General features: G+C 46.7%; 1 protein-coding gene across 7 annotated transcripts in view; it reads right to left on the bottom strand.

Moving 5' to 3' along the window:
* AHDC1 (AT-hook DNA binding motif containing 1) overlaps nt 1–24,960 on the bottom strand; it is a 269,420-nt gene that overhangs the window by 211,422 nt on the left and 33,038 nt on the right. For 6 of the 7 annotated variants that reach the window (XR_015750451.1, XR_015750450.1, XR_015750452.1 and 3 more), the window contains exon 2: nt 3,469–3,516. Coding sequence is in view for 1 of the 7 variants with exons in the window: in XM_087970680.1 (XP_087826806.1) it covers nt 3,469–3,516 (48 nt within the window). In the remaining 6 variants the exon portion in view is untranslated. Of the gene's footprint in view, nt 1–3,468; nt 3,517–24,960 lie in introns of those variants that run through there. The other variant, XR_015750454.1, reaches the window with a different exon arrangement.

Consider the following 24,960-nt stretch of genomic DNA (forward strand, 5'->3'; position numbering starts at 1 on the left):
GGGTGAAGCTGACCCCTGCAGCACACCAATCCTTACACGGAGCTAGCTAGCTAGCTGCCTTATAGAGAGATTGGAGGGAAGCGTAGGGAGCTTGTGGGATCCCCTGAGATTAACGCAGCAATGTAAGGCTGTAATTTAGGGGCCCCACAGCATCTGACGTTGATCTAGGCTGGTAGGAAGTCTCAACATGCACCTGTTTCATTAGTAAGAGGATTCCCCTTGAAAAAGGACCCTATTCCTTGCAGGACAGAGGAAGACAACATTGCAAGATGCAGCCTGTGTCGGTCACCACTCATGCTGGAGCCATCCTCAGGGAACTTCTCTGTGTGCTTTAGGCTGTTGCGTGTGTGTGGTATTTATATGATGCCTGTTGTATGTAGTTTTTTAGATGTAGATTGAGGAGTTGTTTCCTTGTGCTGCCAAGCCCTAGACTCCTAAGTACTTGATAAACTGGGGGTAAATCCGCGCTTCCTGTTGATTGACGAGGGTCTCGTTTCCCAGGCTTCAATCACTTCCCTGGCTGTTTTTGTGCCTGCTCGTCCAGCAATCTTAGTAGCTGCAAAAATTGAGCGTGTGTCTTTGTTTATTGCAACGGGATCCTTGCAATCATGCGATTCAATGTGATCGCTCAATGGTCACAATTAAAAACAGTGGACTCCAGGTTGTGACACTTATTGTCTCATGTGCATCTTTTGTATAAAAAGTGAGCGAAGTATCCCAGTCCCATCGTAGCCCCTTTACACCGACAGAATGAGACATACAATCCCCAGAGAGCCTATAATGGGGCAGAAGAGGATTGTGAGAAAGAGGGCAAAAACCGGAGCAAAGGAAACCTGAGGCCAGGGGGAAATCCAGCGGTGAGGGGAGGAGGAATCTCACAACAGGAAGGCGTAACAGCACCACCAAATTCTTCCTTCCTTTCAACCCCTCTTCACCCAGCCCAGAGCAGGTTCTCTGACCTCCCGCAAACACTTCCTGTGTTTTCTGTCTTACCAGCTTCTTAATTATATTAATAATCAAAAGAAAAGTTGCCTATCTAAAAAAACAGGAGATGTGGTTGCTTTAAGAGCTCATCTCTTCCTGCTGCTTATTCCTCGCTTTAAAACTGTAATCTGCTGCTGGGGACACTACAATTAGCTGCCACCCAGTTGGCTGCAGTATGACAGCAGATTAGGATTTCAGCTGGGTCCTTAAAAGAGAAGGGGGTGGGTGGGTGGGCGCACATGAAGCACTGAAGGACCACCACCCTATTTTCAAGCAAGGATTATCGCACTGGGGGGGATGTTGCCAAAACTACTGTGGGAAGGGGATGAAATCTGCCTTTTTTTTTTATTGCACCCAGCACCTGGAACTCTAGAGCAGGACTCTCCAAGGTTGGGAACTTTAAGACTTGTGGACTTCAACTCCCAGAATTCCTCTTTGCTGGCTGAGGAATTCTGGGAGTTGAAGTCCACAAGTCTTAAAGCTGCCAACGTTGGAGAGCCCTGCTCTAAAAGACTTGGAGGATTCTCCAACAAAGGCAATCTTGGGTTCCGAGATCTCCCCTAGAAACGCATGCGTGCACACACACACACGCACACACACACACGCACACACCTCTGCACAGCTGGGCATTTTGCTAGGAAGGACTTGTCAGACTGGCTGTGCCCTACAGCCTGGTAAACAAGCCTTCAGCATACCCTCTTATCTCTCTCGGGGCCAATTTTCGGATTGCACAGCCCCTTTGAACACAGCAGAAACAGAGAAGCCAGAAGGATGTGTGTGTTTGTGTGTGTGTGTGTGTGTGTGTGTGTTGAAGGGACAGATGTTAAGGGAAGGCAGGACTAGCGTGACCGCCTCTCTACCCCCCCCCTCCCCACACACACAACCAACCCTGTGACGCCTCTAATCTTGGGTCATGCTATAGCAGCTCATTACGCCCAACAAGCATCAGTGGGCTGGCAAGGAAGCCAAATTTGGTGGCAGATGAAGAAAGAGGGTGGGGTAAAGGCTGGGCGCCTCTGATTGATGAGCTAAACTCATTTCTCCAACCTTGCTTCCCCCCCCCAATACCACACACACACACACACACACACACACACACCCTCTCAGCCTCCTTCTTAAGAGCAACCGGCTTTCCCTCCCCACTCCCTTCCATCTACAACCAGTCATAAACCTGCAGAAGCAAGCCTGGATCCTTTTTCCACCCACTGCTGCCATCCATCAGCTGCCACGGGGTTAATTCCAGCTCCACCAGGTTATTTTCCCCTCAGTGCTTTTGACTCACTAATGATGTGCAAGGGACACAAAGAGACTGCTGTAAAGCAGATACACAACTCCCCCCTTTCCCTGTTCCCAGCACTGACTGCCTCCCTTGGTCTCTTCTCCGCCCCCCCTCATTTACACACACACACACACACACACACACACACACACACAGAGCCCTCCATGTTCCGGATACACCTGTGTGCTGCAGGGAAAGATATTAACTCCTTGGCAGCCAAACTTGGATCCTGGGGACAAAATATTGCAGGCAGCAATGGGAAGAATAGGGACCACTGAGCTACAACTTCCCTGACCCACGAACTTGTGGGTCCGAGGAGGAAGCCCCATTTGCTCAGACCTGGCTTCCAGCTCAGGTAAGGCTTGGACTAGCCAAGCGTGTTGAACAGCATAGCAACTACGTCCCACCTTGAAATCTCAGGACAGCGCCAAGAGATCGTTAGCAAAGTCTCAAGACCTGCTGCATTTAAGCAGCAAAAGGACTTATTCATTGGGCTTCTTTATCTCCCTCCCCAGAGGGTTGTCATCTCTGCCCCAAAGCCTCTCTAACCAGTGAAACAGGAAGTGGCATCTGCCTAAGCAAGCCCTTCTTGTAAATAAGGCACAGTTCGGGTAGTCGGGGGACCTGATGCATCTGAGAAGCAGGGTGATCAACAAATGCCTGGCTTTGCCCGGAAGTTAAAAAAAAAAAAAAGTACTGGATTAAAATACAAAAATGGTTAAACAGAATTACACATTGCTGAATAGAATTGAAGCCAGAATTGTTTCTTTTGGGGATTATTAAGGGGAAATGCCCTAAAAAATATTTGATTTTACACATAACCACAGCAGCGAGGCTTGCACTCGCACAGTGCTGGAAAATGGTCACTATACTAACAGATGGTTTAGTAATCCAAAAGATTTTAGATTGTGCAGAAATGGATAAACTCACTTTAGAATTAAAGGACAAGGAAGACTTGGAATATTACACAGTTTGGAAAAATTGGTATCAATGGATAGATAACAGGAATAAGAAATGTACAGATCATAAGCAGATATAGATATGTATATGAATAACTAGAAATGTATGGAAATGTATATATATAACCAAGATATTTTAGTACTGTCAAAGAAGATTGAGATTTGTAAAAAGTTGTTTTTAAATTTATTTGTATTTTAATGTTTCAAATTTCAATAAAGGTTAAATAATTTTAAAAAAACAAATACCTGGTTCTGTGAAGGAGATCCTCCAGGTTTCTTCACATCCTCCACCACCTGGGAGTGGAAAAAAAAACAAGAATTGGGCTAAAAGTAGCAAGCTACTACGGAAACCATACAATTAAAAATGGGGCTCTCATATGTCATATGTATCTGGCATACGCCAACCACACTATTTTCTTCACACCACAGAATTAATTAGAGAGTCTGTCTTTCTCCTTGATGTAAACCTTTCCATCTGCAGGAAGTAGTTTTAGTAGACTTGCACCAAGGAGGAAGTCGTTGTAGTCTTTGGTTTAGGACCATTCAAGCAGAGACTTACAACATTGTTGAAAAACGTGACTTATAATGGGGTCCTTGCACTTATGACTGTTTCACCAGCCCCGTGGTCTTGCTCAGCAATGGATATCCTGCTTCCAATTATGGCCATAAGTCAAGGACTACCTGGAATAGTCTACACCATTTTGTAAATCACAGAAAAGACAAAGAATGGACCCACTGTATGCATTCTACGCTCCTCAAATCAACCGATTTCAGTTTAGAGAACATCAACGTTCTATTTACATCCGTGTTTTTCATACTTTTTCGAGGATGGGCACATGCTAGGTGGCTGAAATCTTCACGTCTAAATGTTGCCCAGTTTAAAAAGAGGTCTAATTTTATTTGATTTATTTATTTTTTAAAAGCAAAGTTAACTGTTGCACGTAGGCCATAAAAGAAACTCCCAAAAATGATTTCAGAGTTATACATAGCCAAACTCAATGATTTTTTTTCATCAGGTTAAGATGTCAAAGAGAGCACAAATGAGAATGGAGAGGAGTAACAGCCTGTGTTCAAGCCAGGTCACTAATTAAGAAACATATTGGTAGAATATGGGGAATCGCCTGTGGACATTCAAATTAGACCCTATCAGGTGGAAAGTTGATTTCAGGGAGCATCCTAGAACTTTCCAAGAGCTGCTGAGATGACAGTACAAATAGAAACATTATTCCAGGGTGTTAATTCATTGGATCAACCTGCATTAACACAATAAAAAGTGCCTTTTTGCTGATTGCTTAATATGGTGGCTGAACCTAGTCACAGTGGTTGAAATCATGCTTTATGGCTTGGTGCTGTTGCATGAATCCAGTCACCGTGACTTACTCTATGCCTCAAACAATCCATGGTTTATCATAGATGAAACTGTTCAATCACCAACTTGTTGGAAGTGTTACCGTCCAATCTTTAAAAGAGAAAGGACGTTTCTTAAGCGAAAAAACATACTCTGATGACCTTAACCACCACATCTGTAAGGAGTTTGAATACCTGCTTATCTAGCATCTCTCATTATCTCCTTTTGCTTGTTCCTTATCAAATGAAAACCCATAAATATAAACCCTTAGTGATTTTTCCTTAAATCCACACATGGGGATGCTATTGACCTGCTTAAACGCACATGTCACCAATCCATTTGTCTTCAGATAAATGATTTCTGCAACCTATTTCTCATTTCTAGCATCATTTTATAGAAAGCAGTTTGTTTTTTTACATTAATTCTATGGCAAAGATTCACATACTCTCTCTTCAGTTACCAGGTTCAGTGGTTTTGTGCGTATGCCCTCCTGGGAGAATGGATACCCCAAAATATTTTTTTTTTAACTTAATCTTCTTTAAATAAGAATGCTTTTCTATTATCAATGCTGTGCGAAAGAACTGAGAGAGGAAGTATGTAGGGAACTAAGCTGTGGATACTTAAGATACTGTTTTGGCTCATCAGCAAAAGCCATCCATGCCTTAATTCTAGTGATAATTTGGCCCCAAAATATTGACAAATGCTATGCAAATGCAACTTAGGATAGTTTTGTTTTCTTCACAAAACTCCTACTCAGACACTAGTAGTGGTCTCTAAACCACCTTATAATCCAGTATTTTTCAATCTCAGCAACTTTTAAGATGTGTAGACCAACTCTCAGAATTCCCCAGTCAATCATGATGGCTGGGGAATTCTGGGAGTTGAAGTTCACAAGTCTTAAAGTTGCCAACTTTGGTGACCCTTGCTGTAGTATGTTGGGCAGGTGACTTTGGGCCAATCCCTTTCTCTCAGCTCTAGGAAGAAGACAACAAGGGACAATGGCTTCCAAAAACCAGAGCCATTTTGGTGCAGTGGTGAAGGAGGAGGCTGTGAGTTCTAGTCACATCTCATGCATGAAAAAGGGCTAGGTGACTTTGAGCCAGTCACTCTTTCTCAGCCTACCTCACTTCACAGGGTTGTTGTTATGGGGTAAATAGGAGAAGGGAAGAGTATTAGGCATGCTTCCAGAGGTGATATTCAGCAGGTTCTGACCAGTTCTGGAGAACCGGTAGCAGACATTTTGAGTAGTTTGGAGAACGGGAAAATCCCACCTCTGACTGGCCCCGCCCCCATCTATTTTCTGCCTCCCGAGTCCCAGCTGATCGGCTGGGTCTTCTTTGGTTGCCCTGCACAGGAGAACGGAGCTGGAAAGCAGGTTAGTGGGGTGGGGAGGGAATGGGGATTTTGCAATATCCTTCCCCTGCCACGCCCATCAAGCCACGCCCACCAAGCCATGCCTACAGAACTGGTAGTAAAAAAAAATTTGAATCCCACCACTGCATGCTTCCATCCTAACTCATGCCTATTGAGTTATAATAAAGGTGGGAAATATATCAATGTTGGACTCTGGAGACAGGCCAAGGCCAACCAACATATCAAAATATTGGTATATGCTTTTCATAGGCAATCATAATTAGTAATTTAATGACTGCATTCTGACTATCTGCAGTTTTCAAGTTATTTTCAAAGCAGCTTGACATATGAAAGCGCCACAGCTATGAATCCTGGTTATTACTAGGGCATAGATCATGACCATGATGTCTTTCTTCGTGCAGGATAGATTCATTAGTTCCTTTGGGCATTCGAAACATGGACATCACCAATACTGCTTATCTTCTAATGAGGCAACCAAGGTATTGTTGGTGTTAAGATTTTGGATTGGGATTGGGAACATCCTGATTGAGGCCTTCGTTTGATCCCAAAGCTCATGGAGGCACATGAGACCAATCAGTCTCGATGACCGTTGTAGGGATACAATGAGGTGAGATGTCCCAGCTCAACGTATGCCACCTCGACCTTCGAAGAGAACAGGCAGGAGATAAACGTAGTAACAAAGAAAGAACGTAGTCTACAGCTAGCAGATTTTTGTTGGCTTCATCCCAGCTGGTGTCAGTGCATGCTGGCATTTAGGAAGAGGGTCGCTGGAGGTTGGTGGGCATGAATTCTGCTCCCCCAGCCCCACCAAAGTGTGCAGCAATACCAAGTGTGCAGCTGGGTAGTTGCGAGAGCCCCCTGCCTTCTGTTTCATCACTGACTTGCCGAGACAAAGGGCACAGCTCCGTGCCCCTTTCTGCAGCTGAGCAGGCCGTCTCTCCCCAAGAACAGAATCATTAAAGGTCAGGAAGTGGCCATGAATCCAGAGAGGACGGAGCAAGGAGAGCCGTTCTCACTCAGCCCCCCCCCCCAACTGCCTGCTGCAGCAAATTCAATCTCCCCCACACGGTGCTTAAACTGACACAGACATTCCACATAAAATCCCCTTTGATCGCAGAAATGCCTGCCCAGAGCTACAGTCTGACCTGCCTGCCAGATCCTTTCTTTTCTTTCTTCACGCCTGGGAGTGGAGAAAGATCTGGAAAGGAGAAGACACGTGGCTTTCTCTGGATATGGCAGTACAAAACAGGCATCTTCCAACTCGGTGGGTCCCTCAAGATGCGGCCATGCCACAGAGCTGCAAGGCCGAAGTCTTGTTTCCAGAAGGCAGCACACCAACTGCTGACATGGCGGCCAGCCGCTGCCCCCACCTAGCAACCCCAGAAAATCCCAGATTCGCTATTAATCCCAGGCCAAGGAGATAACCCGAGGCCAAGCGTTAGCCTGGAATAGCCAAGTGTGCTAATTAGAGGCGTAAACGGTGTGTGGGGGGAAGGGGAGATGGAGAAGAGAGGAGTGGAAAGAGGGAAGGTGTGGATAAACGAGGCGCAGTTGAGAAAGGCTTGCTAGCACCAACCATCGGAAGGTTTGTACCTCACGCGGAAAAGTCAGTATCCCAGGAGCCACCTCATTGCTTAAGAGAGCTCTTTCATTTTTCTAACACTCCATTGCAACACGTGTTCCCCTTTTTAGAGGAGAAGACAAGCTGAGAGAGACGGTCAATGCTTGGTCCATACCTTGACTGGACAAACACACAGCCCTGGGTTATCATGTGGTTTGTGGGTTTCTAGCAAAGCGGCAAACAGGTAATGCTTGACTTATGACCAGTAGCTTACTGACCATTTGAAGTTACGACAAACCCCAAAGGCTACATACAATTTGGTTTGATGTTATGTCCACTGTCCTTAGGAACAACTGCAGAGATGGTGCAGCAACATCCTATCTTCTCATTCCACCATGCCAGCTCCCTGCAGGCTTTTCCCACCACCACTGGGTCTCTGCAGGCTCCATTGCAGTCATAAATCAAGGACTATTTGTATATCAATCCAGCCCTCCAGGTCTACAAACTGCAGTGTGGGTAGGAGGGAGTATTTGTAGCTTAGGGTTGAACCGCTGAAGCTCGGAGAGCACCAAGGAACCCACAAAGCTACGGTTTATGGGTTACCATCCCGCCATCCAATCAAATGGTTTTTAGTGAAACAAACTAGGCTTTAGTGCAATGTTCTAATCTAATATCCCACGGTTGTAATGACTCTTTGTGGTATTCTAGTATTTTCAGCCTAGTTTTAGCTCTGGTGCGTTGGATCAACTCAAGAAAACTTCGAGAAGAAAATAATACAACTGAGTAGTCTTCCACAATCTGCTTCCTTCCTACTGACTTACTAATGTCTTGTGTTAATGCGCAACTTTTTTAACCTCTCTATATTGCCCTTGTGTCCCAAGAAGATCTGCATCTGATATATCTTGCCAAAAAGTTAAAAAAAAAAAAAAACCCGAACCAAACCAACATACCCAAAGTGATAACCTTAGGATGAAATTTTAAAAAGTAATGAATTGCTCTGAAATACCTCTATGCTTCTTTTTCACTTGACCTCTTTCTCTCACACCATTCAGTGCCACATATTAAACATATAAGGAAATGTTGAGCCTTTTGTGACCTGTCCACTTTTCACACCTGCTCTGAGAGCTTCTAGTTGTGCTAAAAAGCCATATGGCATCTCAAGAGATGCCCTTGAAGAAAGTGGCATGGTTGCAGAATGAACAGGACAGGAGTTGGGATTATTTCCTTATTTGTTTATTTATTTGTTTCATTTTGAGACAAGGGCCATATACGGTCTCTCAGCAGAGTGATGGGGCTCACATTTCCCCAAAGTAGGAACAGGAAACTACACTGGATTTAATATAACTTTATCTTGATGCATTAAAGTTGATTAAATAGAGCTCATGTTCATTCATCCCATGCATTGATTTTTTTCCTCCTTTGCATTAAAAATCATACTTTGGTGGGAATTTGGAAGCCATGCTAAAGATTTTGGAAGGCCACGGGCAGCTTGGTTTAGAATTCACTGAGTTTTCAAGGTTCTAACCATAGAACAGGGGCCACCACCCACTAAGGATGGTCCCCGCCTGGTCAATTAGAGATCCACATGGTTTCCTTCAACTTTTCCTGAAGATTGTCTCACCATGGTTGAAAGCCATTGTGATCTAATATCCGGAGATCAGTTGTAATGACTCCTGAACAAGCATTGACCATTTACTAGAACCATCCATCCCACTCTCATAGAACGGGACAATAGCTAAAAATATCGGTGCAAAATATAGGAGGCATCTGACCAGGTTCCATTTCACATATAGTGTTGGGCATAAGCAACCAGAACCATTCGTAAATAGTCTCAAGCAGAAGCTTTATTGTTAGTCATCTGTGTTACAAGAATCTCACCAGTCTTACCACATTCCCTTGAGAATGGCCAGATAAGGCTTCAGGGATTCTAGGGGGAAGTCAGGCCTATGCTACTTTCTGCACTGCAAGGACTCTAAGCTAGGCCCCCCTCTTAACACCTCCCTCCAATTTAGCTAGAGATTCCACCATATAATGGCAGAAAAGGAATGCTGCTCTGGTTCTATACCAAAAAAGCAAAAAAGCCAAAACTTTTTCATATGGCTGGGAATACTGCATCTGGATTCTCAAGATGGTAGCAGAGCGTAAGAGACATTTCCAGATTGGTTTGATCCATTCTGCTTTTAAATGCCATGGCTCCTGCAGACCTAATGTTTGCTCCGTCAGAATCTGCACGTCCAATAGAAATGGATGCTTTCCAAAGTGCAGAATCTGCAAACATGGACAAGATTCTTAAGCAGAAGTGAGTTCTACTACAAATGTGAGTATCCCTCTCTTGAAAAGGCTCAGCTGATACTACAACAAGTAGTTGTAAAAAATGGCAATTGTGTCCCATGTCTATGTTGTCTGTCTTGGATGAAGTTGCAATCCCTCTTTAAACATGTGTTATGGTTAGCTGGACTCCAGGATTCACTCTTAGATTTAGATATTTAAGTTTTTAGCAGCTGATAGGATTGTTTTCTTTATACCAACTAGTTCCCAAGACAGCCTAATTTGGTGATAAAGATTCATATCTTGTTTATACTAACTGCTGGTACTGTGACATATTCTCTAGATTGGTTCAAAGAACATATTAAACCATAACATGGTTGGCTTGCATGGTTGGTAAAGCATGTTGTGTGAACTCAGACAGTATGACCTCTCCAACAAATAATGAGTAACAAATAACTAAGCAAAGTGTTATGGCTTAGTGCAGGGGTTCCCAAACTTGACAACTTGAAGACTTGTGGACTTCAACTCCCAGAATTCCCCAGCCAGCAAAGCTCAGCTGAGGAATTCTGGGAATTGAAGTCCACAAGACTTAAAGTTGCCAAGTTTGGAGACTTCTGGCTTAGTGCTTTATGGAAATCATCTGTGTAGTCACAAGCCTCAAAACTTTGTTGATGTCCTCCTTCCTAAAAGACTGAGCCCCCCCCCAAAGGTAAATATCCAGAGGTAATAAAAGGTAATAAGATGCTTGAAAGAGAGGGCTATATAAATAAAAGCAATACGTGTGGCTGCCTTTCAAGATAATTTGAAAAATTCTCTTAGTTCAGAAGGCTACAGGCAGACCATTGAGTAGAGCCAATTAGAAACTCTGCTTCTGAGTGAAAGTACTGATTACAACCTGTGAAGACTCAAGTGGCTTGTGTTGATGTCACCGGAAGGACTAATGTCTCCTGTAGGAATTTGTTCAGTTGTTTATCTTCATTCAGTTCCACCAACATTTGAGGTCTCTTTGACAATAACATAGCCTAGTGGTTCTTCCCAAACTCTGGAGCTCTTGACTGACATAGATTCTCAGTCCTGGACCTCCAGTTGAGCTTTCATGGAAGACCACCATTACATCAGGGGAATAGGCTAGATTATATGATTGTAGATTCAAACTCAGTGTTGATTCACTGTTTTTATTTAAGAGCCACGGTGACGCAGTGGTTGCAGTGCAGTACTGCAGGCTCCTTCTGCTAACTGCCCGCTGCCTGCAATTTGGCAGTTTGAATCTCATCTGGCTCAAGGTTGACACAGCCTCCTATCCTTCCGAGGTGGGTAAAATGAGGATCCAGATTGTTGGGGGCAATGTGCTGATTCTGTAAATCACTCAGAGAGGGCTGTAAAGCACTGTGAAGCAGTATATAAGTCTAAGTGCTATTGCTATTGATTCTCGTGATTGCCTGGAGTTTCCTTGGCAAGCTTTCAGAAATCATTTGCCATTGCCTTCTCTTTTTTTAGGGCTGAGAGTGAGTGACTGACCCAAGGTCACTCAGCTGGCTCCATGCCTAAAATGGAATTAGAACCCCACAGTCTCCCAACTGATATCCCGGTGTCTTAACCATTACACCAAAGTGGGTTTTTAGGCTAGATTGGAAAGTTTAAAAAAATAACTCCCATATTGTTGCCAAAAAAATAATTTGAATGTCACCATGTAGCCTTTAAGAGCTGAATTTAAATTGAAGGCACACACATATATACTATATGATATAGGGCAGAGGTCTCCAAACTTGGCAACATTAAGACTTGTGGACTTCAACTCTCAGAATTCTCCAGTCAGCTGGCTGGAGAATTTTGGGAGTTGAAGTCCACAAGTCTTAACGTTGCCAAGTTTGGAGACCCCTGATATATACTGGTGAGGATGGTGGTGAGGTTAGTTTGACAAATCTTTTAATGAAAGCCCAAGGACAACCTGCTAGAGTTTAGTTAAAAACTTACCCAAATCATGTTTTGCTTAGAATTGGTTTATTAAATGAAAGCTCAGGATATATTGGTTGGAAACATCCAGAAGAGGCCTTCATCGTGCAGTGGATAGACAATGGCTAAAATGATGATGATTATTAAATGAGCTTCAATCAGTTAGCTGGGTTCCTACCCTACCCTAAAATTTAAGTAGGCAAACCATATTTGATTTTACATGTGCTGGATGAGAAGTCACCCTTAGAATTCATAGTATAGGACTTTAGTTTTGTAGCGGCAAGAATCTGGAACATGAGAAATGAAGAGTTTCTAGTCTTTTCTCCTAAACATCTTTTTTTTCTTCCCTAAAATTTAGCTGTGAGTGTAAGTCAAAAGGGGAAGAAACACATTATTAAATATTGGGGTCATTTGTTAGCAATTATCAGTCATTTGGAAATTTATCCAGTAGATTCATACATGACTTCTTCCACTCCAAGATGATACAACTATTTGTTTGTTCTGCTGCTCTGGGTTTTAGGCAGTATCTTATTTAATGATGTATCAACTAGTTGCTTTTATTATATGCACTTATTTGACTTGCACAGGGATATGCATTTTAGTTTGCTTTTTTAATATTGCATTTCACCATTCGCTTTTTAAAAATGTAATGTTTGAATGTAAATGTAACAAATAAGTGGAAACACAAAAATAAGAGTTGGAAGTGTTGGTCTCCTTTGAATGGAGCTGTTGGTCAGACATTCTGCTTAAGAGGAACAATTAAAAAGAAAATAAAAATACATTGGTCCCAGTCCTCTTAATCTCGGCCTCCCTACCTCTCATGTACCATGAATAGCCACGTAATTTGACAGATTTTAAATTATTTAATATTACCTTTTGGGAGGCTGCGTGTCTTAGGAGGAAGGTCATCAACAAAATTGTGAGGCTCGTGACTGTTTAGTTTAGCTTATTGTCATCGCACCTCGTACAACAAAATTAAATACCGTCTTCAGTGTACATTCTGACTGAAAATAAACACAAACACACATCCTTCACATTCTATACATTGAATTGAAAACCCCTGATATGGCATTCACTATGCAGTAGAATTCAATAGAGTTACTGCCCTGGGATAGAAGCTGTTTTTCAGCCTATTTGTCCTTGTTTTTATTATCCTGTACCGTCTGCCAGATGGTAACAGTTCAAAAAAAGGGTGCCCAGGATGAGATGGATCTTTGAGAATGTTTTGAATTTTCTTAAGGCAGCGGGAGCTAATAAAGCTCTTCCAAAGAGGGGAGAGGGCAACCCATGATCTTCTGGGCAATGACGTTAACCCTCTGGGAGTGCTGTCCTATCTGCCCCTGTGCAATTGGCAAACCTGATCGTTCAAGTTGGTGATGGGAGGATAAAGAATAAAATGCTTACAACCAATTCCATCAAATGAAAATTCTCAATTATTAATCAATGAAATCCTCATCATTTGAAGGTGCAGGAGAGACAGGAAGAAGTCAGCAAATGGAGGGAGAAGAGGAGCTATTTCCAAAATTTTGTTGGGACTTCTTTCCATCTGGAAAAGGCGGGGGTCATTATTGACCGGGATTCCCACCACCCACCCACAAAACGTTTTAAAAACTCTCCCCACTCAAAATAAAAATAATCTTGGACCGATGACTGACTCTGCCCACCCAGCCTCTTTACTCCACCTTCTGAAGATCTCAGTCCGCCTAAAGCAGGAGTGTCAAACTCAAGGCCTGGGGACCGGATTCAGCCTGCAGGGTGCTTAGATCTGGCCCAAGGGTCCACCCTGGAAATAGCAAATGACTGGCCCATGGTGCCTCTGCCAGTGAAAACGGAGCTTGGGAGGGCCATGGGCGGCACTCCCAAATTCCGTTTTCACTGGCAGAGGGTTGCAGGAGGCCACTGTAGCTGAAAACGAGCTCGGGAGCCCGTTTCCACCAGCAGAGCACTTGGGCCACCACAGTCACCTCTGACACAAGTGACAAGCTGACCAGCAAACCGCCCCCGCCCCAAGATCAAACACATCCCCTGATGCGGCCCTCAATGAAATTGAGTTTGACACCCCTGGCCTAAAGCTCTTCGGGGCAGCCTCGGTCTCCTCCACAAACAGTGCCAAGTGAGATGAACCACAGAGCTGCCTTGATGGCAGGCAGCTTGCAACACGCCCGAGTCCAACCGAACAAAGTAAACACTCGTTCCCAAGCAAAGATGCACGGAGTGGAGCATCCCACACGGTTTTAGGTAATTTCCAACGTTTCTCCGTGAGAGCAAAAAAAAAAAAAAAAACCCGAACCGGAGCTGCTTGGTTGAGTTTTAAAAAATGTTAATCACACAAACGCAAGAAAATGTTGCAGAGCTCAGAGTGCTGGAGGGCACTAAAATAGGGCAAGACCACCCATGCAGCTTTGTGGTTAACTGTGGCAAGATGTAGCATGGAGCCTCCTGCAACTCAGCCCTGGGAACACCTTGCTGGTCACTCGGCTCAGGAAGAAGTTTATAACGTCTTTCTCTTCCACCCAAATGCCTTCTTTTAAAAAAATATATATCAAAAAATAGCTTTTTAAAAAAAATTAAAATCCTGGTTTAGGAACCCAGCGGCAAATGTGCGATGCTGCTCTGTGTTGCCTGAACCCAGTGTTATAATTTGTAAAGCATGGTATAGGAATTACAGGTAATCCTTGACTTATGATCACAACTGATCCCAAAATTCATGCTGCTAAGCGAAACAGTTGTCCAGTGTGTTTTGCCCCATTTTATGACCTTTCTTGCCACAGTCGTTAAGTGAGCAGTAGGGCTGTTAAGTGAATCCATTTTCCCCATTGACTTTGCTTGTCAGAAGGTCACAAAAAGGGATCGTGTAACACTGCAACCGTCATAACTATGAGTCAGTTGCCAAGTACCTGAATTTTGATCGCATGACCATGAGGAGGCTGCCACCATCGTAAGTGTGAAAAACGGTCGTAAAGTCAACTTTTTTCAGTGCCACTGTAACTTCAAATGCAATTGTTCATTTAAAAAGAGGACTGAGTCTTGACTGAGACAATAAGATGCGAACTTCACTTAGATGTTATGAGGATCTGTGAACACATGCTCCTTCTCCCTCATTTATTTATTTGCTATTATGTTTAAGGTAGCAAATGGGTTGCCATGACAAATAAAACAAGGGAAATGCTACGTTTAAGAGGACCAAAAATCAGCAAATGCAAACCCTTAGAGGGCCAGAATAATAACCTTGTATTCTTCCCAAACAGATCTGTCAATCAATAACTGCTGAATTGAGCCAAGCCAGGCCTCGTTTTAACCTCCGTTAGGAACAAACCAAGGGGGGCACCTAGCAGTTAAAATGCTGGGCTTATCAACCATAAGGTTGGCAGTTCAAGACCCAAGTACCGGGTGATTGGGCGAGCTCGTTACTTGCCCCAACCTTGCAAATGCAAGTAGATAAACAGGTACCACTTAGGAGCCGTGGTAGTGCAGTGGCTAGAGTGCAGTACTGCAGGCTACTTCTGCTGACTGCTGATTGCCAGTGAACTGCCAGTTTGGCAGTTCAAGTCCTACCGGCTCAAGGTTGACCCATCCTTCCATCCTTCCAAGGTTGGTAAAATGAGGATCCAGATTGTTGGGGGCAATAGGCTGACTCTGTAAACCACTTGGAGAGGGCGGTAAAGCACTGTGAAGCAGCATATATAAGTCGAACTGCTATTGCTATTGGTAGGTGGGAAGGTAACAGTGTTCCATGTGCTTAAATGGCATATAGTCATGCTGGCCACATGATCATGGAGCTATCTTTGGACAATGCTGGCTCCCTCAGCAAGGAAACTGCCCGCTAGAGTAAGATAGGATTGGTCCAGAGAAACCTTTACCCTTTATCTTGAACAAACCACGAAGATTGGGCTTATTATATAAGACGTTAGGTCAAAAGCAAGCAAATCACATTATGTCTGAAGTGTGATGTATGAACCCAGCCAGCAAGAACCTGTTCACACATGCTGTTTAACCTCAGAATGGGCGATCTTTATCTTTCCCCCAGCACAAAGCAGCTCCTGTTGTTTAGAATCAATGCAAAGCAATGCACTTTCCATTCTTGGCTTGTGTGCAGCATTACCCCTGGGGTGATTTATTAACCATATACTGAACTCCATGCAGATGACGGTCCAATCAGATTTGCCATGGGAAGAATTAGTAAGCACCCCACAGTCAGCCTCCACCCTTAGCTGTTACTAATAGTTAACAAACCATGAAACCAAAACCTTCCTTGTTACCAAGGCTGTAATGTATGAGGGAGGGCATTCTCTGCTGAACTATTTTAATTAAATTTGTACTCCACTTTTACTTCAGGAGCTCAAAATGGAATAAGAGAGATATTCCTCCCCACCTGCAGTTCTTTCTCACCACCACAATTTGGGGAGATAATTAAGCATGATGTGGAAATCACCCTATGTTTAGCCTCTAGTGTAGCATTGGTCAATCTTGGCACAACTTTACAATATATGGACGTCAGTTCCAGAATCCCCCAGCCTGGGACGTTCAAGTTCACAGTCTTAAAATCAAACGCTGCTTTAGTGTAGTGTATATAAAATGAAAAAAACTATAACCCTTTCTTTCTTTTTCTTTCTCTCTTTGTCTCTCGCTTTCCCACCCTTCCTTCTTTCCTTTTCTTCCTTCCTTCTTTCCTCTCTCTCTTTCTTTCTCTCTCCCTCCCTCCATCTCTTTCTCCCTTTTTCTTTCTCCTCCTTTCCTTCCCTCTTCTCCCTCCATCTCTCCCATTTTTTTAAAAAAAAAACCCTCTGATTTAAAAATAAATCACAAAAAACACCCCTTATTTACAGTGGCATCGAGCAAGGTGATTTTTCAGGTTCCCAGTGAAACTGAAGAGTGCCTTCATTTCCTCCAGCCCTCTCTGTCTCCCTACTCATTCCCATACCTTTGTGCAGTTGTGCTCCGATGCTGGGCCACAACCTCCCACATTCTATCTACATCAGGGGTGTCCAACCTTGGCAACTTTAAGACTTGTGGACTTCAACTCCCAGAATTCCTCAGCCAGCAAAGCTGGCTGAGGAATTCTGGGAGTTGAAGTCCACAAGTCTTAAAGTTGCCAAGGTTGGACACCCCTGATCTACATAAAGCCCCAAATTCTAGACTCAGACAAACTGCTTCCAACCAACACATCAAGGATTTGTGCACAGTTGGCTAGTTTGCATAAACATCTATCTGTCCTTTAAACTCCATGCGGAAAGAAAGTCCAGATTCCCCTCCCTGCTTCAGAATTAAACAATGGTAGGAAAGGATGCAGGTGTCAGCAAAAGCAATAAGGGACAAGCTCCAATCAGGCTTTTACCCTCTGGGCAGGCACCCTTTGGATGCACAAGACTCAACTCCTAGAACAGGAAGGTCTAGCCGTGGAAACTTGTGGACTTCAACTCCCAGAATTCCCCAGTCGGCCATGAGAGTTGAAGCCCAAAGTCTTAAAGTAACCAAGGTTGGACACACACACCGTCCTAGGACTTCCCAGCCAACATGGATCCATTACTGAGAATTCTGGATGTTGCATTCACGTGTTGCAGGATTGCAGAAGGTTGTGGAAAACTGTAACAATACACAACCAAGCTCTTCTGAAAGAGACAAACCGCCCTTCCACCCCTTGTAGATAAGTATTTGCACAACAATCTACCCCCAACCAGCACGAGGGCAAGAAATTTAGGTCGTTCTCATCTAACAACCACAATTAGGATCGGTAAGTGAGTTGTTAAGCGAAGCGCTCCCTAAGTGGATCCGCGATTCTGCTTATGCTCTTCCTTCCGCTTCACAGGCTTGCGAAGAGGCTGCAAACACAGGCGTTTCTGGTAGTTGCTTTTTTTGTTGCCGCTTTGAACGGTCACTAAATGAGGCAGTCACTAAACAAGGGCTACCCATAAAAGAAAACAAGGTTCACTGCGTTAAACTGCATCTTCTAAGGCACGGGTCGCCAACCTTTTGGACCTCAGGGACCACCAAACTCATGAGGTTAAATCCCGCGGACCAGAGACCCTGGGAAAATCCCAAAAAAAGTCTGCAAGAAAATTCCCCACCCCGTTTTCCTACCGATTGATCATTCTTTATTTGGGATTGCAGGATACCGTCTCCAGCTCCGTTCTCAGGAGAGGGAGGAGAGGGGAGAGGGAGGGAGGGAGGAGGGAGAGAGAGAGAGAGAGAGAGAGAGAGAGAGAGAGAGAGAGAGAGAGAGAGAGAGAGAGAGAGAGAGAGAGAGAGAGACTTTTGGCTTCATGCAAGGAAAGCAGCAGAAGTCTTTCTTTCTCTCCCCCAAACTCCTCCAGAAATGAGTCTTTGTGAGACTTCTTGCACCGGTGCAGCCTCTTGGAGCAGGAGGCCTTGCAGGGTCCCAAAGACTCATTTCTGGTGGAGTTTGGGGGAGAGAAAGAAAGACTTTTGCTGCTTTCCTTGCGTGCAACCAAAAGCAGAAGAAAGAAGCAGAAAGAAGCAGCCCAGTGGCCAGGCCAGGCACATGGAGTGAGAGGGACAAGTCTCCCCACTCCCTTCCCCTCCCCCACTACTTCGTGTTGTTCACAATGCAAGCAACACAAGCCTTGTGTTCCCATGGGCCATGTGGGTGGCGCAGCCTTGTGTTCCCGCACAACTTGGGTTAATTGCTTTGGGAGGTGCTTTGGGGGGGGGGGACATTTCTCTGCGGACCACCAAAATTTTCTTGTGGACCACCAGTGGTCCCCGGCCCATTGGTTGGCGACCACTGTTCTAAGGGCATCTTCCTGTTTGGAAGAAGTCAGCCACATCCAAGGAAGGACAGGAGGCATTTGGGCCCAGAAAGAAGGACTCCTGTTTTTTACACAGCGCTACTTTTCTTCTGGGTTGACCTATTGGATGGGGCTCCAAGCCTTTCCTTTAGCAAGCCTTTCCTCCCCCTCCACCCCAGCCCACCCATTCCACATCCAGTCTGTCCCCCCCCCACACACTCACCCATCCACACCCCGCAACCTTCCTCTGCTGGAGAGAGAACTCGGATAGAGGGAAAGGAGAAGAACAAAAGGGTTCGAGATTTTGGGGAGGGGAGGGGTCAGCGTTTCAAGGCAACTGGGAGGAAAGCAGCCTGAGCTAATCAGGTGCCAAGTGGCAGCGCAGGAGAGGAAGAAAATCAGCCGACTGCAGGCGCACTGCTGGCAGGGAGTCTCTGCTCAATCTTTCTGCAGGTTTCAGGCTGTTAGACAACTAGGCCAGAAGGCCTGAAAGTGCAATCAGCATTTAACCGCCAGGGCCAACAGCAATCACAGCAGTGAGAAGGAGTAGGTGGAGCGGTGCCAGAGCGCCCCCTCCCCCACAAGAACAGGGAGCTGGAACGCACCGGAACAGTTGCAGCCCCACCACCGGGGGGAATGGGACCCCCTAGCCACCTCGCTGCCTGAAGGAACCACCGTCCCTCTTGCACCACCCACCCACCTTATTCATCGCACACATGTTGCAGGACAGGATACCCATTTGGAGAGAGCGGGCATGTGACCGCGCACGAATAAGACAGCCCTCCCCCCCCCCCCTGAAAACCAGGCTCAGATGCAGGGCAGGCTCTTGTTTGCGCAAATAGCCATTGGCAACCCAAGGAGAAAATCAGCATGCTTCCATCTGCCAGCGCATATGCGGGATGGAAAACGCAGGCCGTGGACAAGACAGCCTCAAAATATGGGGGGGGGGGAGGGAGGGAAGAAGAGCAGGAAGGACCCATCACGGTAACCTTTGCAGTGTGTGTGTGTGTGTGTGTGTGTGTGTGTGCAGAGAAGAGCCGAGGCTTAACTCTTTCCAATCAGAGCCTAACGATGCTTCCCCCGTCGCTGAGGCTTGGCAATTCTACCACCTCCCCTTCTGTTTCCCCCACCCCTTAAAAAAAAAAAGGCTCTGGGATTCCTTGCCTTCAAAATCGGCACTCAGAAGGACCAAGAGTGCAGAGTCGCACTGCTCGTTAAGGGCTGCTCATTAACAGCCCTCTGGGATGAGCAGGGTAACCAGGGCACCTGCGATCCTCGACTAATGAGCTCCATTACTGTCCTGAAGCACTGAGCACAAATGAGGGGACAGAGGAGACTTTTTTTTCCCCCCGTGATGGATGCCGGAGCGCTGCAGAGCCCATCGTCCCCAATTTGGAGGGCCTTGCACGGAGCCATAGCTGACAACCGACTGGAGTCTCCACGACGAGAGGCAAGCCGGGAGGGTGTAATGGGTTTTTGCGGTGCAAGCAAATCCGCCGAACTCCCTTTGCTCTCTCCTTTATCCAGGCGTGGAGGAGCATTTGAGAGCTTTCAAAGTTGAGCCATGGCAGGAGGACAGAGAGAGAGAGGAAGAGGGAAGAGGAAGAGGGAAGAGGGAGGAACACATCGCTGCCGCCACAGCCCGGATCAAGGTTTTAGCCTCAGCTAGGAATTAGGAAGGGAAGCTTGGTTTGAGTCACTGGGGTGGAGGCTGAGAGAGCAGGAGACTCAAACCACTGAGGAGCACTCGTCCTTGCCACAAGATGTGTGTGTGCGCTACAGCCCCAGCACATTCCCCTCCTCCCTTCACCCTATAACCTCATCCCAGGGCCCTACGGCTGCCATGGGCGGGCGTCACCGCGTTCAGACTCTTGGCAAGGATGTGGGGAAGCTCACGCAGGAACCCATCACCACAATGCATCCTCTTGTGCACAGAGGTAAAGGAAACTCCAGAGGCCCATTGGTACGTTTGTTATCAGAGCAGACACCCTCCCTTTCTCCTTACTCAAAAACCCACTCCCCCCCATCGCCGCAAGCCCCTGTAGGGACTCGGGAATGGCAGCCCTCCCCTCTAACCCATGCCAGGCAAAGTGACAGCCCTGCTGGGCACATGTGTGCCCCGAAGTGAGCTTCATCATCAAGTTCCACTAGATTTCGTCCTAAACGGAGGAGACGGAGAAACTGCAGCCTTGAAATATATCACCTTGGATTGATTTAAGCATCCTGGTATTTGGCACAATGGGTTCTCTTTAGGAAACTGGTTGACTTTTAAGAATGCCATCAGTATGGCTCCCCGATGGAGGATTCTCAATCACCATACCAAACTACGTTTCCCAAGGTTCCAGAGGAGAGAAGGGCCAACAGCTTGACCATTAAAATGACTTCAAACCAATCCACATTTGTAGTGCAGATGTTCCTCCAGGGTCCTACTGCAAAGTCAGCATGGGATCCTTGTCCTTTAATTGGTCTGAGATCATTACCCAGCCTCTGTTGCTTGTCCAAGGAGCTTAGGAAAACCCAAATGCGCCAATCAAAATATGTGCGGAGGGAAGCCATGCTCCAGATCCCAGGATGTTGCGAAAACAGGGGAGGGCAACGGTTGTCATCCTTGTGAGCACCCCAATGCTAGCAAGGGAACTTCTCATGATAAGCTGGTGCCTGTTTATCTGAGCCTTACACCTGCATCAGTGGGAATCACAGCTTGGTGGGGTTTAAGCGTTTGGTCAGCTACGCCAAGTTCCCGGCCAGCCCCGCGCAAATCCATTCTATCTCCCTCCCCTTAATTCTGGATTTCAGTCCTCCCACAAACATCACCAAGATGCCTTCCTTTTCTCCACCTGTCACTTTGGGCTGGAGAAGCTGTTCCACCTGGAAGCGGCTATGCTCCCCCCCCAGCACGCTTTTTGCACAAAGAGATGAGATGAGGAGCACGGGCAGAAATTTAAGGGCCAAGGTTTAGTGCAGGGGAGGGGGGGGAAACATTATCACCATCACCACAAGCGTCCCCAGGCAGAGAAGCCAAGAGTTTGCACACCATCCCGCTGGGCATTTTCTATCGCCACCTAGCAGAGTTTCTCCTAAAGCTCCATCCACCTCATCTGCAGAATGAGGGTACACTTCAGAAAAGCCGCTCGTTGCTAATCATCCGGTACAAGGGCAGAAATGTAGAGAAAGCCAACGGCTTGAGGGTCACCAAGCTTTGCTCTCCAGGCCGATCCTGTGCCTTTAAGGAACACGGTGCAGGAGCCAAGGGGCCTGCAGCCAAAGGCTAGAAGCTTCCATCTGTGGTTGCTGGGACTTCCCCTAAAATAATTGCAATTTTTTTCTTCTTCTTCAAGAATCACAGCAACACCCTTCCAGGGGCAGGTGCTGATAACCCTCCCTGGAGCCTGTGAGTCAACCCACAGAGGGTTTTGGAAAGCAGCACCGTTCCGATGACAGCCTCTCTTCCACCCCCCTCCCCAATTTCCTTCCCTCTCCAAAGCACACCATTCTTATGTTGTCCACGAAGCCATCTTACTCCCATCAAAGGAGACTGACAGCCCCCGCAGGCAGCCCTGAGCTGGAGGAGGAGGAGGAGGAGAGGCAGAGGGAGGAGGGGGGAGGCTGCTCTCCTTCTCACAGAAGACTCTGTAACTTCCTGGCTCCTTGCAAAATCTCCACCCCCAGGGACGCACTCAGCCTGTTCCCGAGATACAAGGGAAGGAGCCAAGCTGCCCTTGTGCTCCTTCCAAGCCCTCCCCGTACTAAGAACAGCCAGGCAGGGTACAGAGTTTGGAGGAGGAGGAGGAGGAGGGGGCGATGTGGCTTGAGCCCAGAGGCTCTGTTTTCCCTGTAGTGGGGAGGAGTTGGGGGGGGGGGGAGAGGAGAGCAAACTGACCCTGCTTTAAAGGAATGAGACCAAAGACACTACATGCTTGACATTCCTTGGCTTGGCTCAATGCTCCCCAGAAACGATGTGGAACCAAGAGTCCTGCCCCTCCGCAACGGTTCTCCCCACCTCGCTGTTAGAACAGGAGTTACAATCTCCTTAGAGGTGATTGAACACTTTAAAAAGGCTCCCCACCTACCCACCCCACAGTTTTCCTAAGTCGGGCAGACAAACGTTATGGGCGGGCATCTAAAAACAAAAAACAAGGGCGCTGTGCAGTCAGCAGCAAAAATGTGGTTCGAGAAAGGAACCCTTTATCCTAGTTTGTTCTTGGCTCTACTGGTGATCCCTGAACCGCCCCTCCCCAGTCTCCCCCTTCTCTCCCCCCACCCCGCAAGGCCCGTCTGACCCACAATTGCAGACTCAAAGGCTCCCCCAAAAGAAAAGTTGCTAATGGCAGACAGCAGCGTATTTCCCCGCCCTCTCTCCTTGCTTATGCCGGTTGGCACCCCTTTCCTGCCAAGCACCCCACCTCTGACCCCCATGCCGTACAGGGGGTCCCCCCTCCATTAATGTTTACTCGGCTAGTTAACAAGTGCAGGTTGCTATGGCAACCCATTCAAGCTGGGATCTACCAAGGTCCAGCGGAGTTGTGGTGGAGCAAGCGAGACAAGACATCCTTTGCCACGGATAGAGAGGTGGGGGGTGTTTTGCTTTGGAGAATGCGCGAAGCACTTACAAAATAACGTCCTTGTCTTTCACCCACACGTCCCCCCCCCCTCTCTTCTCTTCTGCCTCTCTACCTACCCCCAGGCTCCGGATCTCCGAGATGGGGCCGGATCTTTTCAAGGTTGAGGGATCGATGGTTGTACAAAAGACCGAGCTACTACCCCCTTTCCTCCCCATTACTGCCCATAATAGATTTTTTTTTGGGTGGCGGAAGAAACCAGAGACGAGAGGCAGAGGTTTCCCACGCATTTATTCCATGCTTTGGAAAACTCAGCAGGCTCCTGCAATGATCCCAAAGAGATCTCAGGTGGCTGTGCTGCTGTCTTAGCCTGACGAAAAGCACGGCTTGTGATGAAAGCTCCCATACCCTCCCCCCGCCCTCCCCAAGGCCGGTTCGATTCCTTAAATCAGCAGGATGGCTCCATGGAAGGTGCCCCCCCCCACCCGCCCCAGTGGCCAGAAGCTTGGCTCCCACCCTCCCAGTGGGGAAGGCGCAAAGAGGCATCTCTGGTGCCAGGCCTTTTAGGGTTGTTGGTTTTTTTTTTAAATCATGATTGATTTTAATTTGGACTCGCCTGCCTTTTATTGTTGTTTCCTGCTCTGCAGTTTTCACTGCTTGGGAGCCACCTTGAGGCTGGTTTATTTATTTATTTTTTTACCAGGTCCGTATCCTGACCGTCATTCTGCAGCTCGAAGCAATGCTTCCCCCCCCCACACACACCAACTCGTTCTCCTCACCAACCCCAAATCGCCCAAGTTGAATCCGGGAGAGAGAGAGGGAAAGGGCCCAAAGTCACCACGTGGCGGAGGCCGGCCACCAAACCTGGGCCTCTCCTGCTCTCCGCCTGAAGCTGAGGAGGTCAACGTCAGATAATAAAGGCGGGTGCATACAAGCAATAACAAAACAATCGCTGCCCTTAATGGTCCCCACAACAGTCATCTTGTGCAAGGCCTAAGACGAATTCGCCTCGCCTTGGCAGGCCCATCTGCAGTTCTCTTTCCGTCTCCTCCTCCTCCACCGCCCGCTTTCTCCTGAGCACCCAAACAAAATAGAAGCAGGCAAATTTTAAAAAATAAAATCAAATCAAATCTGGGAGGCATTGGAAAGGCCCTCCCGTGGAAGCTGGGAGGCCGAAGACTTAAGTGGACAATGCCGGCTTCTGTTCATTAAGCAGCTGCCCTTCCTCTGCGGCCAGCTTTTCGGGCTTAAGGCTTCCAAGCCCCAAGAGCTACAACCGGCCTTCTCAGAGCAGAACCCTCTCCACCTTCAAAAACCTGTTCTCTCCCCCTTCCAATCCCCCCCTCACACACACACACACACACACACGCCACCTCTGCCTAGGATTCTCCCCCCTTTTTTTTGCAAGCCTGCTGCTATGTGTTGAAGGCCCCTTCGATCCAACTTCTGCAAAGCGTTCTGCCAACACGCCTCTGTGCTGCATTATTTATAAAACAGAGGCCTAAGCAACAGCTGCAGAGTTCCACGGTCACCAGCCCTCCTCCCCAGCTTTAAAAGCACCAGGATACCCGAGGGCATATATAGAATTTGGGGAAGGAGGGGAGGGGGGCCAGAGGGAACGGGAAGAGGCTGGGTTGTTTTTTTTTGTTTTTTGTTTTGCAAGACCCTCCCGTGTCCTTTCTCCCATCCACCCATCTCGCCCTGGCTGGAGCCTTTATGGAAGGTAGAAAGGAGAGCCCGCTTGGCATTTCTGGGCAGCTCTCTTTTTCCTTTGATTCCTTCCGGAGCCTCTCTCCCAAAGATGGTGGCCCTCCAAGCCACATAATGGAAGGGGGAGGAGGGAGGAGGGAATCCCCCCCCCACTTCACTTCCAGTTTTGGTCTTGTGAGACCATCCAAGTCCTAAAACATGAAGACACATGATGCTGAT

Source organism: Notechis scutatus, chromosome 8 (assembly GCF_049901735.1).
Source record: "Notechis scutatus isolate UNSWTSFEM ecotype Mainland chromosome 8, rNotScu1.2, whole genome shotgun sequence".
NCBI classification, from domain to species: Eukaryota; Metazoa; Chordata; class Lepidosauria; order Squamata; family Elapidae; genus Notechis; species Notechis scutatus.